Source organism: Parathielavia appendiculata, assembly GCF_033297405.1.
Source record: "Parathielavia appendiculata strain CBS 731.68 unplaced genomic scaffold N657scaffold_1, whole genome shotgun sequence".
In the NCBI taxonomy this organism is placed as follows: domain Eukaryota; kingdom Fungi; phylum Ascomycota; class Sordariomycetes; order Sordariales; family Chaetomiaceae; genus Parathielavia; species Parathielavia appendiculata.
In genome coordinates this window covers 1,638,275-1,654,186 of record NW_026944220.1, presented here as the reverse complement: position 1 = coordinate 1,654,186, position 15,912 = coordinate 1,638,275, and the positions used below count along the sequence as shown (strand labels likewise).

At 57.6% G+C, this 15,912-nt stretch overlaps 4 protein-coding genes across 4 annotated transcripts; 2 read left to right on the top strand and 2 right to left on the bottom strand.

Moving 5' to 3' along the window:
- Positions 1-1,731: 1,731 nt before the first annotated feature.
- N657DRAFT_676355 (DUF1765-domain-containing protein) lies at positions 1,732-5,902 on the top strand (the record flags this gene model as incomplete). Its single annotated transcript, XM_062795888.1, has 2 exons — positions 1,732-4,550; positions 4,606-5,902. 2 exons carry the CDS (start codon positions 1,732-1,734, stop codon positions 5,900-5,902), a joined length of 4,116 nt encoding a protein of 1,371 aa, XP_062652368.1.
- Positions 5,903-7,727: 1,825 nt separating this feature from the next.
- On the bottom strand, positions 7,728-8,996 carry N657DRAFT_652231 (uncharacterized protein; the record flags this gene model as incomplete). Its single annotated transcript, XM_062794272.1, has 1 exon — positions 7,728-8,996. The coding sequence occupies one exon, from the start codon at positions 8,994-8,996 to the stop codon at positions 7,728-7,730; it is 1,269 nt and encodes a 422-aa protein (XP_062652367.1).
- Positions 8,997-10,658: 1,662 nt separating this feature from the next.
- Positions 10,659-12,823, top strand: N657DRAFT_30856 (uncharacterized protein). The gene is made up of 2 exons (XM_062786724.1): positions 10,659-10,846; positions 10,901-12,823. The coding sequence occupies exons 1-2, from the start codon at positions 10,778-10,780 to the stop codon at positions 12,521-12,523; spliced, it is 1,692 nt and encodes a 563-aa protein (XP_062652366.1). The 5' UTR covers positions 10,659-10,777; the 3' UTR covers positions 12,524-12,823.
- Positions 12,824-12,847: 24 nt separating this feature from the next.
- Positions 12,848-14,436, bottom strand: N657DRAFT_639077 (Brix-domain-containing protein). Its single transcript, XM_062791705.1, has 5 exons — positions 14,355-14,436; positions 14,189-14,297; positions 14,048-14,120; positions 13,727-13,976; positions 12,848-13,670 (listed from the first exon to the last, which is right to left on the bottom strand). The coding sequence occupies exons 1-5, from the start codon at positions 14,366-14,368 to the stop codon at positions 13,124-13,126; spliced, it is 993 nt and encodes a 330-aa protein (XP_062652365.1). The 5' UTR covers positions 14,369-14,436; the 3' UTR covers positions 12,848-13,123.
- Positions 14,437-15,912: the final 1,476 nt, after the last annotated feature.

The following is a 15,912-nucleotide window of genomic DNA, read 5'->3' as shown; positions in this document are numbered from 1 at the left end:
CAGGGTGGACGGCTTGGCAGTACATGACCCACTAGGCTGCTCAAAAATGTGGGTAGCTGTAGGGCAAGGAGTGTGTTTTGTTCTTATGTAACACTAAGCTGAAGCCCACTATTTCTCTAACTGGCTAGCTGTACGGATGTAAACTCTGAAAATTTCACATTTTTAAAATGCCAGCTCCTATTTCACGTTTCAAGGCAGTCCTTAATATTACCACACCCTAGTTCAGCTTGACCAGCATCCGCACCTTGGTATCGAGCCAACTGTCAAGAAAAGGGAAGGCGGTCGCTCTCTCGGTCGTAGGGTACCTTTTTTAGTAACACTCAATGTTTTGATTCCGCGCCGCTGGTTCCAAGTTGTCGCCATCTATCTGGAAAGCTCTGGGGGATGAAAGCGTGTTGCGCGTCGGTCTGGGCCTGCTGGGACTGGCTATTAGGGTCCGGTTTCTCCTGCAAGCTGCGGCCTGTGTGCGACCTGGTCGGCGAGCGGCAGCTTCGCGCCATCCAAAAACGTTGCAGACTTCACTTGCTTCTGCAACGCACCCCTGGCACCATCGTCCATCTTGATTCTTGACTTCCATTACAAGGAACCTGTTTCTCACCGCCCAAATGCTGTATCCCCGGCATGCCGCCGTATCACAGCCCCGCTTGCGGCCCTAGAATTTCCCGATCGGCAATCGCCTGTTCGTCCTGGATCTCGCTCGATGCCGCTGTTTCCGAGTATCTCTAGCTCTCTCCACGAGTTCCGCCAGGCTGCAAAAGGCAGCAGGCCCGACATAAGGTAGGGTTACCTATGGGTTGTCAACGTTACTGTGTAGGATACCGCGCACACCGCCCTATTCTCGGGGGCCTGCACGCCTTGTCTCTCAGTAAATCAAGTCGTGAAAAGATCGTCGCAATCGACTACCCATGTGGGATCAGTGTGCCTGAGAGAGGAGGATTGCACTAAACTCGTAGCGCCCGCACTGCCGCATCGAGCGCTGGCCTTCGGCGTCGAAATTTCCAGGCTGGAACTCGTCAACTTTGCCAAGCCAGCAACAAAGTCGGAAAGCGCGACCGCCGATGCATCTCCACCTGCGCACGAACACGAGTCAAGCTCCTCGGGGGCCAGGGCTGAGATTCCCGTCCTGCCCGGCCTTCCATGTCGATGGGACTCGCTCGGATATTAAACTTGGAGGCCCGCCATGATTCTGACCCTGTCCGAGCAAGTTCGGCCCTCCCTTTGTTGTTGAGCGACCGCGCCAAGTCAATTACAGGCACACCGGATTACAGGGATTGAGCTGGCTTTTTCTGCCCATGCATTGCACCACTTCGTCATCAACAAGGTCGCTTTTACCATTGTTACCAGCCCCCGCGGGGGCTTGTTCCAGAAAAATGCGCTCATGAGCTGTGTGGATCAAGCCAGCGTCGTAGCAACTCTGGGAACAATTCCCTGATTGCTATCCGGTATCCAGCTGAGGCGGGCAGGTCTACGTTGCACCCAAGCACCGCAACCTCAAAGCGCACATCAACATCCTTGTCTCAAGGGGCTCTGTGCTGCAACGCCCCAACCTGCAACCTGCTCCGCCTTGGGCCCAACCCGGCGCTCTGAAGTTCCTGGCTGCCGGCAGGCTGAGGGGAACAGCGAACCAGTGCTGACCACGACGGCCGACAGCTGTGCTGTGTCTGCCATGAGATGACTGGCTCTAGTGTTGCCGTGGCCACCCGGCCCGCTGAGTCCAGGACGCCATTGCCGATGGCTTTTCATGGCTCGCACTCAACGCCGGATCTGTTCATAAATCCATCATCTGGCCGTGCGCTCTCCAACCCCCCGTCCTCCAGCTTGGACGCCGCCCCGGTCGATCGATCCCCCGGTTTCAAGACCCTGCCGCTGCTGCCGGCCCTGGCGGCCCTTGACATCCCCTCTTTCGACCTGGTCGGCGAGTTTGAGAAGTCCTTCAGCCTCACCACCACAATCGAGGACCTCTCCCCACGACCCGCCACGGCAACGGACAGGACCCTTCGAGTGGAATCTCAAGACAACCGCGATAACGAGAACAAGACGGCGGCCGGTGCCAGGGTGTTGGACGGTCACGCCCGCACCAGGAGCAAATCAATGGTCGACCGTCCGCTCTCGTGGCTTCCGAGCTCAAAATCCAGTCCCAACGTCCGAGCCAGCAATCATGAGCACCGCTCCAAGAGGTTGAGCAGACAGAATGTAGTAGGCGCCTCTGCTAAAAGCACCCCTCCGGGGAAACCCTTGGAGAGGTCACGAACCGTCGAGTCGTTTGCCGATTTTGCGAAACGGTCGTGGATATCCAAGCCGAGATCTCCCTCGCCGCCCAGCAAGCCAGAGAAACCGCGGGACGCTGGCGGCGCTGTTTCCATTGAAACTTCCAAGACAAAGGCAGCACCAAGTAGTCAGGCGGCCGCCGATTCCTCAGTCCCTGACGAACCGTCGACCAGCAAAAGGAGTGCCTTGAACCGTGCCAGCATATATCTAACAAGGATTAAGCAAAAACCGCAAAACCTTCTGTCGAGGAGCTCTCCATCCGTCACCCTCAAAGCCTCACTCGGACCAAGCGTGTCATCGAACGATTCCGACTGCCGGAGCCGGAGGTCCTCAACGCTGAACTCCGTCAGCGCGCCTGGCTCCCTGACGGCGGCGAAGAATGCTTCCTACAACAGTGTCAGCTCGGCCACATCGCGCGCTTCGTCCCAGAAAGCCGCGTCCGTTGAAACCGATTTAGATACCGACACAGCTACGGCGAGCAGCGCGTCCGAGAACACGTCCCAGTCCACCGTCGAAACGAGCGTGACGATGCCGCACCCGACCTCCCGCGACCCTCTGTGGGCGACATACCGTACCCTCGACATCGAATTCTCCCGGTTCGCCGCGAAGGGCTCGACGGCTGGGAGGATGAGCGTTGTCCGGTCCATTTTGGTGCCATTCCTGCACAGCACGGCATATCACCCTTCAAACTCCAACCGGTCCATCTTATCTGCCGAGGACATCGATCGCAGAGCTACCGTTCTAAATAAGTGGTGGAACGGCCTCTTGGGGATGCTGGTGGGCACGAGTTCGAGGCTGCCGGCTGGCATGGGCCAAGGCATTGCCGACCTGGGTGTCAATTTTCCGGTTCTGCAACCGGTCGCAGGCGTGGATCGGCCGATACTGCTGGAAGCAACCACCATGATAATGATGCGTCCAGAGTGGAGGGCCTGCAGCAGCCAGTTTCAGCCTCTGGCTGAGCGTTGCCCGGGGGAAAGGGTCCGGCCGAGGTCAGGGACTAGTTCGACCGTGGCGAGCGATGTCGACTCGTTGCTGCTTGCCGAGTCGGCCGAGCACAACGTCCGGACCATGTTTGTTACCAACCTGACGGCCCAAATGGCGCTGGTTGTCGAGAAGCTGTCGCTGCGACACGCCCCGCTGAGTCTGGTCAACTGGTGCGGCAAGGCATGTGCCTATGCCTTCTTCTTTGTGCCCGGCATTTCCGACGTGCTTGTTCGTCTGTGGGGCTTGAACGTGGACCTGCTGCGCAGAGTAGCCGAGGAGTTCGGGCTGCCAAAGAGAAGCAACGGCGAAAGCGACGACATCGTCGCGTTGTTCCCGCAGCACTTGCACAAGCTGGGGTGGTCGTCCGCAAAATCACTCGGGGACAAGCTGCGGGTGGCGGCGAAGCTCCCTCTGACCATGGCCAAAATTCACTGGCACGGTCCTTGGGTATCGAGATGGCGCGGCGGGGATACGGACCTGGTCTTCATCTTCTGCAAATACTTCCACATCCTTGCACAAGAGTTTATGCCAGAAGGGCTTCCGCTGGTTGAAAAGGCACGGGCGCCAGCGTTCGTGCTAGTCCACGCCCAGCTCTTGTCTGTTTTGGACAGCACCATCCACCGCCAGGCCTCCCTCGATGCCATGCTAGGTCCGCCGCTTTCCGACGTCATCCACGGCGCTGACGCCGCCTTGACGGCTCCCCAGCTCTCGAGCAACCTCCTCAGGGGCATGGATGAGAATCGGCTGGTTGTCTTGCTCAAGGACATGCTGGCCGAGAACTCGTTTGGCGTCGCCCCGGAAATCAAGCATACTTTTGCGCATGCATTTGTAGCAGTTGCGAAGGCAGCCACGAAGCGGACCCCGCGTTTCCAACAGGCCTCGTGCTTCATGCTCTGCGATTTCCTTGAGGAGGCGCTGGTCGCACTCGACACGTTCCAGACCACGGCGAATGCCAGCATCGCCACCTCGCCGACGGAGAACACACCGTCTAGTTATTTCGAGCCCGCTCGACCCGCTAACTACACGGATTGGCCATTCTGGTTCGAGGTGGGCAAAATGATCATGGACTCCAACAATACCATGTCCGAAATCCGCATGTTGTCCTTCCTTTTCTCGATCTGGGATACCATCGCAGCGGACCCTTCCCGCAAGGAGGCCGTGTGCTTGGATTGGCTTTTGTCCGAGGACGTCTTTGCGAAGTTTTTCAACCACTGGTGCCCGATGGTTCGTGCCTACTACATGCGCTTGCTATGCTGGCGAATATGCAGGGACTCCGGCAGCGCCAACGAGCTAGATGTGTAAGGGATGCCCTCGCTGTATGCCGATGAATGCGCAAAGCTAACAGTTCGACAGAAAAATCTTTCTTGTAGTGTCTCAGAGGCTGAAGACGGTCTGGTCACACTACCTCTGGCTCAAGCAGGATGCCGAGGCCAAAGGACGGATGCAGCCGTCGACAGCGCCTTGTTATCCTGCCCCCGGCAAGCGGTTTCTGATCATCAGGACCGAGGTGCAACCGCCACAACACTCCATCCAACTTGGGTTCGACTCGTTTTCGAACGCATTTCCTTATCCATATCCGGCGCTTGACTACCGCAGTCCCGTCGCCGGGACTGGAGACAGCGCTATTGGCAACGCTAAGACGGATGGCAACTTGTCTTTCAAGAAGAGGTGGTCTCTCCTGGGCAAGGTGCTTCCGTTTGGGCCGTCGCAGGACAACCCAACTTTCGAGGGGAAACGTACCTGGGAGGAGGAGTTGGAACAGGCTCGCCGAGACACAGCTGCATCGCGTCTTGCAGGCCGCAGAGGGAAAGCCCATCCTCCAGAGTCGCCGGGCCCGCCAACTCCGCCGAAGCAGGCACCTTCGAGCGCCGTCACGCCCGGGTCTGACTCCGGCTCCTCCACCGGCTCCGCCCCAATTTTCGAGGCCGCCTCATTCGTCTTCCGTTTCACCCTCACGTGGCAGACAGGCCCTGGCGGTGCGCCGATGCCGTGTCCGCCTACACGTGACCGGATCCTGACGCGGCCTCGACTTCCGGCGCCCGCACAGGCTAGAGTCAGCGCTCGCTTGGCCGGCATGAGCAGCCCGAGCGCGAACGGAGTGCCACTCTTGCGCAGCGACAGCCCGCCTCCTATCGCGCCCGGTCTCCCGCCTGAGACCCGGAGGGTGAGCGGGCTTTTCCAGACGGGACTCATCAGCGAAGCCCGGAACGCCAGGCCGCTAACCGTTGATGACGAGCCACGTAGACTATCTCTCACCAAGGATGCCGAGAAGCGGCTCTCACTGAACATCAGTATTGCACCACTCCGACTACTTGACGGCGAGGACAAGGACGATGGTAGGCTGGACGTACAGTCGCCGATCTGGGTATCTGGGTTCACTGGCCTAGACCCGGAGCGCGGCAGGTCGCTTGAAATTGGTGCGGCGCCGGGACCTCCCCCTGCGGCGGCCACCATCCGACCGGAACGGCCGACCGGTGTCTACGCGGCTGGCGCTGTCTACGCTGGACGGGCTCTGGCGGAATGGAGCATCGTGGTTGGCGAGTGCAATAGCTTTGTCGACCGTCGGCGGGACGAAGGCGTCTTGGGGCTGAGCGAGGTTGAGGTGCCGATTCTCGGGATGGAAGGACTCGGGATGCGAGCGCGAGGCTAGGCTGCCTGGATTTTGCCTGAGCCTTGGGCCAGCCTCGGCAAGTCAAACTCCACGGCGTCAGAAGGAATAGCAAAGTATCTTGGCGACACACACGTACACACCGTCGCCGTCAGCGCCATTATCAAATCTGGCTTCATCCGTCAAGTTGTTTTCGGCCTGCCCCAATCACACTCGACGAGGATCCTCATTCTTCAGTTCCAGCATCTGCACCTGCATCTGCAGCGAGTTACTGGTCCATTTCTTGCGGCTACATGTTGCATTTATACCACAAGGACATATTTGACACGTATATAACAGCCAATTTGCTGTTGTTTCACATACGGATGCAAGGCGTTGTTGGTTGGCCTGGATTGGCCTTTGGGGCGCGGGGGTTTGGAGAGGAAACCTAGAATGGAAGGTTACGGCTCGCTTCCAGTCGGTATTTTTACTTGGGCAATGATAGCTAGTACCTAAAACAATTAATGTTATTGGTTGTACTGCTGGTTCGGCTACCATCCATACTTTCGGTCGTTGCATGTTAAGTTGTTGGATGGGGTTCGTGTTTCTTTTGATCAAGGTACTTTGTTGTTGTTTGGGGTTATACCCGGTAAGGTTTTCTGGACTACAAGACCGAATTTGAAGATGGATTGATTCCTCGACGATATCCGTACTGAATGGACATTTGCATGTCCAGCTCCGGTCGAGTGGCGTTGGCCCGACCTTGTGGTGTCTTGCCGTGTTGTCTACTAAGGCACTCCGTCGCTCCCTCTGACTGCACTGAGCTGTTCGGTGCGTCTATCCGCTCTTGCTTTCGGTGAGCACTTTAGATGTAGACCGGCAAATGGGGATCGACAGGAGGGAGTTGCAAATTTGGTCATCGTCCAGGAACAGCAATCAATCAATTGGAACTTGCAATAAGGTTGCATTCAAGGCTTGTAAACGTGAAGAGAGCAAGGCTGCAGTTCCTGCCATATCTGGAAGGTGGGGATGGGAATGACAGGCTTTGGGTCGCTTCGCCGTTTCAAGGTGACATCCGGCAACCGGGAAGGCTCTACCGGGCCGTGGAACGGGATCGGGTGGGACGGGCTCCAAGGAGCTCAGCTTGGTGACGACGGGGAGTATCGAAAAGAGGCACTGCCTCATGACTTTGGTTTTGAAAGGAGCTTTCGTCTCAACTTCAGCCTCTGGCAAATACCCGAGTTGAACTAGCACGGTAGCAGTTGTGTGGTCAACATTCTACGAGCATCCCTCAAGATAAGTCTCAGCTCTTTGTCAGCCCTGTTGTCCTCTTGGTGGTCTTCCTAGCCCGTTCTATCCGTAACTAATTTGTGTTGGAATTTCGAGCTTAGTGGATTTCGGTACTCCTCAGTAAAAAAAGTAGAGCAAGCCGAGCCCACTACCAGTCCACGCGTATAGGAATTGTAACAATAAGTGTCTTATATGAGGAGGGATAAACTGCAGAGATCGCTCGAATAAAGTGAAGACCAAAGAGTCCGCAGCCTGGAAGCTACAACGAGGCGCGGAGAAGGGAGCAAGCATAAAAGTGCAAGCAGACGAGACTGCATCATTAGGGTTCAGGGCTTCCATGACTCTAAGCGTGCTATATATCCACCTGTCAATGTCAGAGTCTTAGCAAACTGTGAATGCTATCTATTGCCAACGAGGGCCCCTGGACATATAACACCACCTGTATACCTATGCGAAATGTGAGACGCTCAAGCCGTTCCAACCCTAACCCAGACACCGACACAGAAAGTAAGACAAGCAGCGCCACGCCATCTATCGCCAGTGGAGAGTTATCCCGCGACGCCAGAACTCAAAGGAAAACAAAACTTTTTGACCCCCCTTAGTACCCGTTAACCCCATTCGTCCTATCAATGCCATTCCCAACCTTGCCCTCCGCCTCGGCAACCGCCCGCTCCAGCGCCTGAAGCACGTCCTTCTTGAGGTCCTCAGCATCCTCGACACCGCAGCTGATGCGTACCAGATCGTCAAAGACGCCGACCGCCTCGCGCTGGTCCCGCGGGATACCCGCGTGCGTCATGCTGCTGGGCACCTCGCAGAGCGACTCGACGCCGCCCAGCGACTCGGCGAGCGTGAAGATCTTGGTCAGCTGGCAGAACCTTTCGGCGGCCGCGTGGCCGCCCCGGATGCGGAAGGACAGCATGCCGCCGCCCATGCCGTTGCGGTGCTGCTTCTTAGCGATTGCGCGGTGCGGGTGGGAGTCGAGGCCGGGGTAGTTGACGGCGATGACGTGGGGACTGGCCTCGAGAGCGTGGGCGACGGCGGTGGCGTTGGTGGTGGCCTCGCGGGCGCGCAGGTGCAGCGTCTTGGCGCCGCGGTGGGCCAGCCACGAGTCAAAGGCCGACGGGACGGCGCCCAGGGCGTTCTGCAGGAAGGATAGCCGCTTGTGGAGGTCGTCGCTGTTGAAGGCCGCCACGCCCATGACCACGTCGCTGTGCCCGTTGATGTATTTTGTGACGCTATGCACGACAATGTCGGCGCCGTAGTCTAGCGGGTTCTGGATGTAGGGGCTCATAAAGGTGTTGTCGACTACCACCATGATGCCGTGCTCGTGCGCCTGACTCGCGACGGCGCGGATGTCGACGAGCCGGAGCGTCGGGTTGCTGGGCGTCTCAATCCACACCAGCTTGGTCGATTCTGTGATGTGTTCCCGGATGTCGACCTCGATCTCGGGCGTGAAGGTGACCTTGACGCCATGGGCCTTTGCGACCTGGGTGAAGTACCTGTGGGTGCCGCCGTAGACGTCCGAAACGGAAATGACGTGGGAGCCGGCAGCCAGGGACTGCAGGATAACGGTGGTGGCAGCGCTGCCGGACGAGAATGCAAGGGCGTACTTGGCATGCTCGAGGGCAGCCACCATGGTCTCGAAGTTGTTCCGATTGGGGTTGCTGCTGCGGCTGTATTCGAACTCGCCGACAGGCTTGCCGACGGCCGTTTGGGCGAACGTGGTGGATAGCGAGATTGCTTCGATGACGGCGCCCGTCGCGGGATCATGCGGCGATCCCGCATGCACGGCTAGCGTACCGAATCCATGGATGGGCGACGGGGCGCGGGGCGGCGTCGCTATGGGGTGGTCGGTATGGGCTGTCATGGCGCGGGAGTGGCTGTCAGCGACAGGAACGTGCGCGAGGGGACTGAGACCGTGTGACAAGGTGCAGGCGAAGGCAGCGCCTCTGTTTGGTCAACTGCAGTCGTGGGCGTTTTCCGTGACACTGATATCTACAGAATCGAAATATATTCGCAAGAGAGGTCGGTGTTGGAGGGGTTCGCGCAATTTTTGCCGAGGTGGTGCAATCTGAGTAATGGCCGAATGCCTCGACAACCGTTTTGCCTTTTGTCTCCGCTTCATCCACAACGGCGCGCCCTTGTTTTAAATCGACTTTACGCCCTGGACGGTAACACGCAATTTGGGAGCCCGCTCCAGGGTTTGTCTGGTCTTGCTTCGATGGAATTCGGATGGCGAGCGCTGGATGGCTGATTGCTCATCTGGATTTCAAATCGGCATCCGGTTGAGAGGTTCGGCGACGAGAAAGGGGCAGCTCCGCCGCCCGGTCATGTCATGTGCGCATTTTCGTAGCTATCTGTTACCTACGTTGATTCATTCCGACTGGGTGGGTTTCGTCGCACAGGATTGGGCATCTTTACCGTCTTGCCCGGAACGAACGCCCTTAAGTCCTGTTGGGGAAGTTGCGAGCAGAAAATGCGAGACCTACCTGCGCATGTTGCGGAGCTGCATGCAGCAGTCTTGCTGGCCGCGGATGCAAATCTCAGGTATGAAACCCGTTGTGGTGACCTCCACTACGGTAATGACGACGAACGTTGTGAGCCGTGGCAAGCCGCAGGCAGAGCTCGCGTGGTGAGATCATCGCACCGTCGCGTTCAGAGGAACTGGTGGATTTGGGCGGTGAGCGGATGACAAAGTTCGTGTTGGAGCTAAAAATAAGCACCTTCCTGGATTTATTACTGCAGAGAGAAACCTCTCAATAACTTCCATATCATCTGTGTCTAGGCTACGGGGCGACGGAGTATGTACAATACATATGGTATTTGAGGGATTGTGAGGTTGCAGGTCCAAAAAATTTCTTCCAGCGTCTCAAACTAAGTCTTGATTTTCTCCAATGTTGAGGACCTTAAAGCGCGTGGACGCAACGCAAATAAACGACGTAGCCTATCAGGCATGCTCCGGAGATTGCATCGGAAGACGCCGTAACTCAGCAACCCGGAGCCAAGGGCCGGGGCCTTTGTAAGTTTGTTCGGGCCCGGCCCTCACATGCCTGGTTTATCCGCTGGCTCCACAACGGGCCGCGCGCTGGTATGGTAAGCATCGGGCGAACCGCAGCATGAGGACACTTGCTGTATGTCAAGTTAGTAATGATTCGCTCTTTGGTATGCTAACAAATTATTACCATTCTTGCGAAAAGAGTCCTCGAGCCGGTCTTAGCACACGGAATGACACGAGAACGGGAGTAAACTTCGTTACCCTTGCCTTTCATCCGTATCGTATTCTGTAATTCCGGGCCAATGTTCGATCCCGCTTGGCCCCTCCTCGGTGACGGGACCCCACCTGCGGGCACCAGCGATTGGCTGTCATTGGGCGCCATCCATGAACTCGTCGACACAGCCTCGAGTTTAACGTCGGCCAGACGCCACGGCGAGAACTGTCGCAGCCAGGAAACACGCCGCAACTGGACACCCGACCTGCTGTGCATCGAGCGACTAGTATGGAAGCGGCGTGCCGCAAGTGTCGGCAGAGAGCGCCGCACAGCAGCGAGGTAGCTACGATAGCACGACCAGGCAGCCACAGAACAAGATACCCCCCGGCAATTACCGAATAATCCTCGGCCGCTAGCTGACCACTAGCAGCGACAAAGTATGCCGCCTCGTCGCTCTCACAAAAAGTCCAGGGCCGGCTGCCGGCGATGCAAGTCTCGCAAGATCAAGGTGCGTCCTGGTCCAAGTGGTTAGGAGGTACACAACTGACATAACTCGCGACAGTGCGACGAGGTTCATCCGCGCTGCGGCAACTGCGTCAAGCACGGCGTCCATTGCGACTTTGAGCATCCCGAGGTGCTCGCCGAGCTTCAGGCTGCCGCTGCTGCCACACCCGGTGCTGCCGATACTCCATCCACGCCCGCTACATCCTTCAACTTCGCGTCGCCTGTCCCCCATGCTTCAACCCCAGGATCCGCCATACCCGGCGTTGCCGACACGGCGCCGCGGTTATGTCGACAGCCACCGGCCCCCGCCCTCTCGCCGACTACGCCTCCGGGTCACCGGTTACTCGAGCTTAGATTGATGCACCAATACACGGCTATGACATGCAAGACATTCACCTTCACGGCACCGCTGACCGAGGACATTTGGAAGATCACGGTGCCGAACCTCGCCTTCTCCGGGTCGCAGCACCTAGCCGACGCCATACTCGCTGTCGCAGCGCTTCATCTCCGAAGCATCATGCCGAACGACAAGGAGTTGGTTCGCGCGTCACACGCGTACATGGCGGCGTCTCTCGCCGAATACAGCGCCGCCCTCACGAAAGGCATCGACCATACCAACGCGGAGTCCCTTTTTCTGACTTCGGCCCTGATCGCGTTCCAATCTACAGCCACCAGAGTGTTCATGAAGGACGAGGGAATGGTTGGTGCAGGAAGCGAGATGGACACAGACGCCGGCAAACTCCGCAATCAGCCATCCGGATGCTACTCCATCCCCTTCTCATGGTTCCACTCGTTCCAGGGCGTCAAGGCTATCACGGCCGCCTCGTGGCAGTACCTGCGCGTCAGCCCCGTGGTAACACAGGTCATCAATTCACAAGCTGCACTTCAACTCGACCTCAGCACCGGCCCAGAAACATTTTTCGGGCACTTACTCGAAGGTATAGAGGAGGAACTCGCCGCCATGGGCGGTGGCACAGACGATCCCTCCATCATGCCGCGCGCAGCATCTCTCGCCGGGAGCAACAGCAGTTACGGGCTAAACAGCGCCTGTTCTCCCGCCGTAGCCACCCCTGCCCACCTTCATCAAACCCAACCATCCAACCCCGCCGCCACCCCCGAACTAGTAGCCTCCACCCGGCAAGCCTACCACCACGCCGTCGCCGTCCTAAACTGGGCGCACAAAATCCCGCACAAGGGCGCGCCGCTCGCCTTCCCGGCTACCGTCTCCCGCCGATTCATCGAGCTGCTTGAGGAGCGCCGGCCGCGCGCCCTCGCCATCCTGGCCTGCTTCTTCGCCCTGCTCAAGTCGATGGACTCAGTCTGGTGGCTGCAGGGCATGGCGCGGCGCGAGGTGCTCGGCGTGGTCTCGCTCTTCAACAGCGACTTCTTCGGGCCCGACGCCTACCGCACCTGGTGGCCCCACCTCGAGTGGGCGATGCGCATCGCGCTGTACGAGCCCTCCCCGAGCGGCGGCGGCGGCGGTGGGGAGCCGGCGGCGCCAATCCCGCCCGAGATTTGGGGCGCCGACTGGTATGCCGAGGAGAGGACGCTCGCGGAGGGGCAGGCGCGGCATGGCGGGTATGTGAGGCACATTGAGCTGCTGAGCCAGATGGGTAGTGGGCTGCAGGGGGCCATGCCGAGCGTGCCGGAGTTTGTGCCGGTTATGGGGTCGCAGAGGTGACCATGGAAGATCGGTCGGGGAGAGAGAAAGAGGACTTAAACGGCGGGTTGAATGGACACTCGCCGTGGCCTAGAGGGTCACTTCATTTGCACCAAAGGAAGACTCTGAGCTATGCTCTGGCAGTCGTCGACCGGGAAGCATACGAGTCATGGGACCGAAGGTAACTACAGCCGTGATGATGATGGAAGCCGCTGTGGAAAGCAAAGCCGTTAGGGGTCTTGAGTGTGGACAGCATACAGCTAGGTCCAGCTTCCTGGAAACTTCGCGAATGGCAGACCAGGAGAACGTACTTGATGAGGTATGCCACAACAGTACCTCGAGCGGTACAAGGAGTGATTTGGAGATAATCCCACCACAGACAGAAGGGCATCAGATGCCTTGCCAGGACCAGAAGGTTGAGCACATAGCAGTTCGGCACAACAGAGGCAAGTGCTGCTAGAAGTGTACGCACAGTATATACGGTATAGATGACCATACAAAAGACAAGCACAAACATCAATTGACGCCGTTTTCCGTCCCTCCTGCTGTATCAGTGCGCCAGAACGCCTGCCTGCCTTCGGAGCGAAAAAGACCACCTACTGTCATAGTCCAGCCACCCAACTACGCGCTTCCTTTCCTCTTCCGCTTCGGCAGCTCATCAGCAACGACGGTTTCCTCCTCGTCATCCTCGTCGTGCTGATCCCTCGACCGCTTCAAGCCCTTCATCTTTCTTGTTTGCAGCTCGCTCAAATCCAGCTTGCCCGTGTGGATGCGGCCGATCTTGTCGCCCATGATGTCGGTCGAGATGTTCTTCTTGGTGCGCTCCTCGGTCGTCTTGGGCTTGCGCATCGCCTCCTTGAGCATGGCCTCGTCGGGCTCCTGGATGCGGCCCAGGCGGAAGTCCATGCGCGGGCCGTGCTCCTCGAGCTCGACGCGGGGCAGTTTCTGGCCGGAGCGCTTCGTCCGGATGGTGTAGACGCGCAGGCGGAGAACGGGCTTCGCGGCCGGGTCGTCGCCGCTGGCTGTCTCAGAGGCGGTGGGCTCGTCGGCGGTCACCACGACGCAGTACCGCAGGCCTTCGACGTCAATCTTGTCCGACGTCTCGCCGCGGAAGAAGTCGATGAGCATGGATTTGGCCATTGTAAAGGCATTGGGTACAGGAGATTCGCTGCTTGCTGTTAGCGCATGGGGTCTGCAAGAGAAGCAGGGTGTGTGATCGCGTACAATGCTGTCCCCGCGAATACCATCAACGGCCGCGTTCCAACGGGTACCTTCTCATTCTTGAATTGGGCTATGCTCCGGAAGGTCTCGGCATCGAGGTAGAACTCGAGCATGTCGAGGATTTTATAGTCGAAGGTGCGGACAAAGGTGATGGTGTGGGGGCGCTTCTTGCTGCTGCTGCCAAAGAGAAGCAGGCTGCAGTCGTTCTTCTCGGAGAAGAAAGCTAGTGAGCTGGCGTCTTCAAAGGGGTGGACTGCGGAGAGTAAAAAACGTCAGCAACTATCTGGAGAGGAAGTGTCGCAACACAGGGACAGCCGCGCATACCTGGATTCTTCTTCTGGAAGCGCTTGGAGTACACCTGTCTCAGGGCATAGAGATCCCCAAGAGCATCCTGGGTCTGTGGGGTTTAGTCTCAGCATCCTAATCACTCATGAAACAACAGAGTATGGGCTTGGTGTGTCGTACAATCTGGCTGCACGAGGTGCCTCGCAGGAAAAGAGCCGTCTTAGGGTTCTCGACGGCCTTTGGCGCCCGCTTCTCCAGAGCCCGCTTGGAGCGAGCATTACGGGGTTTTCTGCGTCGTTCGTGGTTAGATCTCGGGTACCGTACGTCCGAAGCCGAAATCACTTACATCTGGCGTAGCATGTTTGCGACGATGAAGTTGTTGACGATTTAGTGCTTGTCGCTTCGCAGAATGCAGCACTCAAGAAAATCAAAGCCGTATCGATAAGAAAAGCTAACGTGGGGGATGATGGATCTAGGGCATGCGCCTCATTTGTGTTCGAGCCTCACCAGCCATAGTGACTTGCAACAAGCCACACTGGGAACATAGCATTTCTTTGTTTTAATCTGCACGGGCCACCCTCAATTCTCCTGACGTTCCTGGTCTGCTGGATGCTTCGCTATACTGTCAAGAATCTTGTTGTACGTTTCAGGTCCTGTATTTCTTCAAGAATCTATGCAATTGTTCTTCAGAACTCACGGCTCTTCCATGGGGCGCCACATCCACGACTGACGACACCCAAAGGTCCAGTCTTATATCTTTGGGAGTCGGCTGATGTATATCCTGCCTCCAGCTTTACGCTGATGCCTTGCTCTTTGCTGTGCCTTCAAGGTCCCCACCTCAGTAAGCTCACAGCTGTCCACGGGTGTCATGGACGCTTCAGCTCCCGCTTACAGCAATCAAGTTCGCCCGTCCAAGTCGACTGTGAACCAGACTCGCTCTAACTCGTCTGCACCATCTTCAGCTTCACATTATTTTGCTCAATGTTGAATGTCTTCGAGACCGTCTCTCTGTTGCACAGAAGCCATGATGCTTCAGGGGCCCTGGGGCAGTCGCGCCGTTCATGGGGGACGAACAGGATGGCAGGCTTGCCGCCTGTCTTACCGCGGGCCTGGTCACTCACTCTCCGTCACAGATCCGACTGCTTTTCAACTGGGAGGCTGGGTTGCTCTTTGGTTGGCAGTCCACCCAATGAAGAGGGAGCGTCAGCGTGTACAATAGGGAATTCCACCGCGGTGTTGCGGGTCGCTCCCTTCTCGGTCGATGGCAGACTGCGAGGTGAAAGCTTGTATACGGTGACCTCCTCGTCCTGGGGCATCTGGTGCGTCCGGTCTTGAGCTGTTCTTCCTTGCCTGGCGAAACATTGATGCTCCTCTCTCGCTTTCGACCTGACGAGCTGGCCTGGGGGATGACGCTAGCGTCGCATGCTTGGATAGCTTAGGAATGGTGCATCTCCCGCTCATTTATACCCGTCCTGCATGTTAATAAAATCTAAACGACCTGTGTCAATGGGTCGCGAGGCGCAGGTACGGGAAGCAGGCCGCCGTCAGCTAGGATATAGCTAGCCGCTTGAGTGAGCTGGACCTCGACGAGGTCTACGTGACCAAGGGTGCCGCCGCCAAGAGGGAGGGGGGTTCCAATGTTCTGGGCCGAGTACAATGAGGAAGATGGGCGCGTCTCTCGCAAGCGTGACGTAGCCGTACAGATGGGACAAAAACGGCGCCAGGAACAGGCTGGTCGCTTTCAATCCTGACTTTGTGAGATTGAACATTGCGGTGGGTCTCACTGCATCGTTATGGTCCTGGTTGATGGGAAGGCTGCTCTGAAGACGATGATGCTTAATTGCGCAAGATGTGAATGACTATTCCAATCTGAACCTGGCAGTGTAGGACTTGTCGTTGCTTAA

What these genes read in the sequence shown, in the direction of transcription:
- N657DRAFT_30856 (XM_062786724.1), top strand. Translation starts at nt 10,778, where the DNA reads ATGCCGCCTCGTCGCTCTCACAAAAAGTCCAGGGCCGGCTGCCGGCGA. An exon ending in GCAAGTCTCGCAAGATCAAG is followed by an intron (nt 10,847 to 10,900) that starts GTGCGTCCTGGT and finishes AACTCGCGACAG; the next exon opens with TGCGACGAGGTTCATCCGCG.
- N657DRAFT_639077 (XM_062791705.1), bottom strand. An exon ending in CTTCCAGAAGAAGAATCCAG is followed by an intron (nt 13,977 to 14,047) that starts GTATGCGCGGCT and finishes TACTCTCCGCAG; the next exon opens with TCCACCCCTTTGAAGACGCC. An exon ending in GTATTCGCGGGGACAGCATT is followed by an intron (nt 13,671 to 13,726) that starts GTACGCGATCAC and finishes AACAGCAAGCAG; the next exon opens with CGAATCTCCTGTACCCAATG.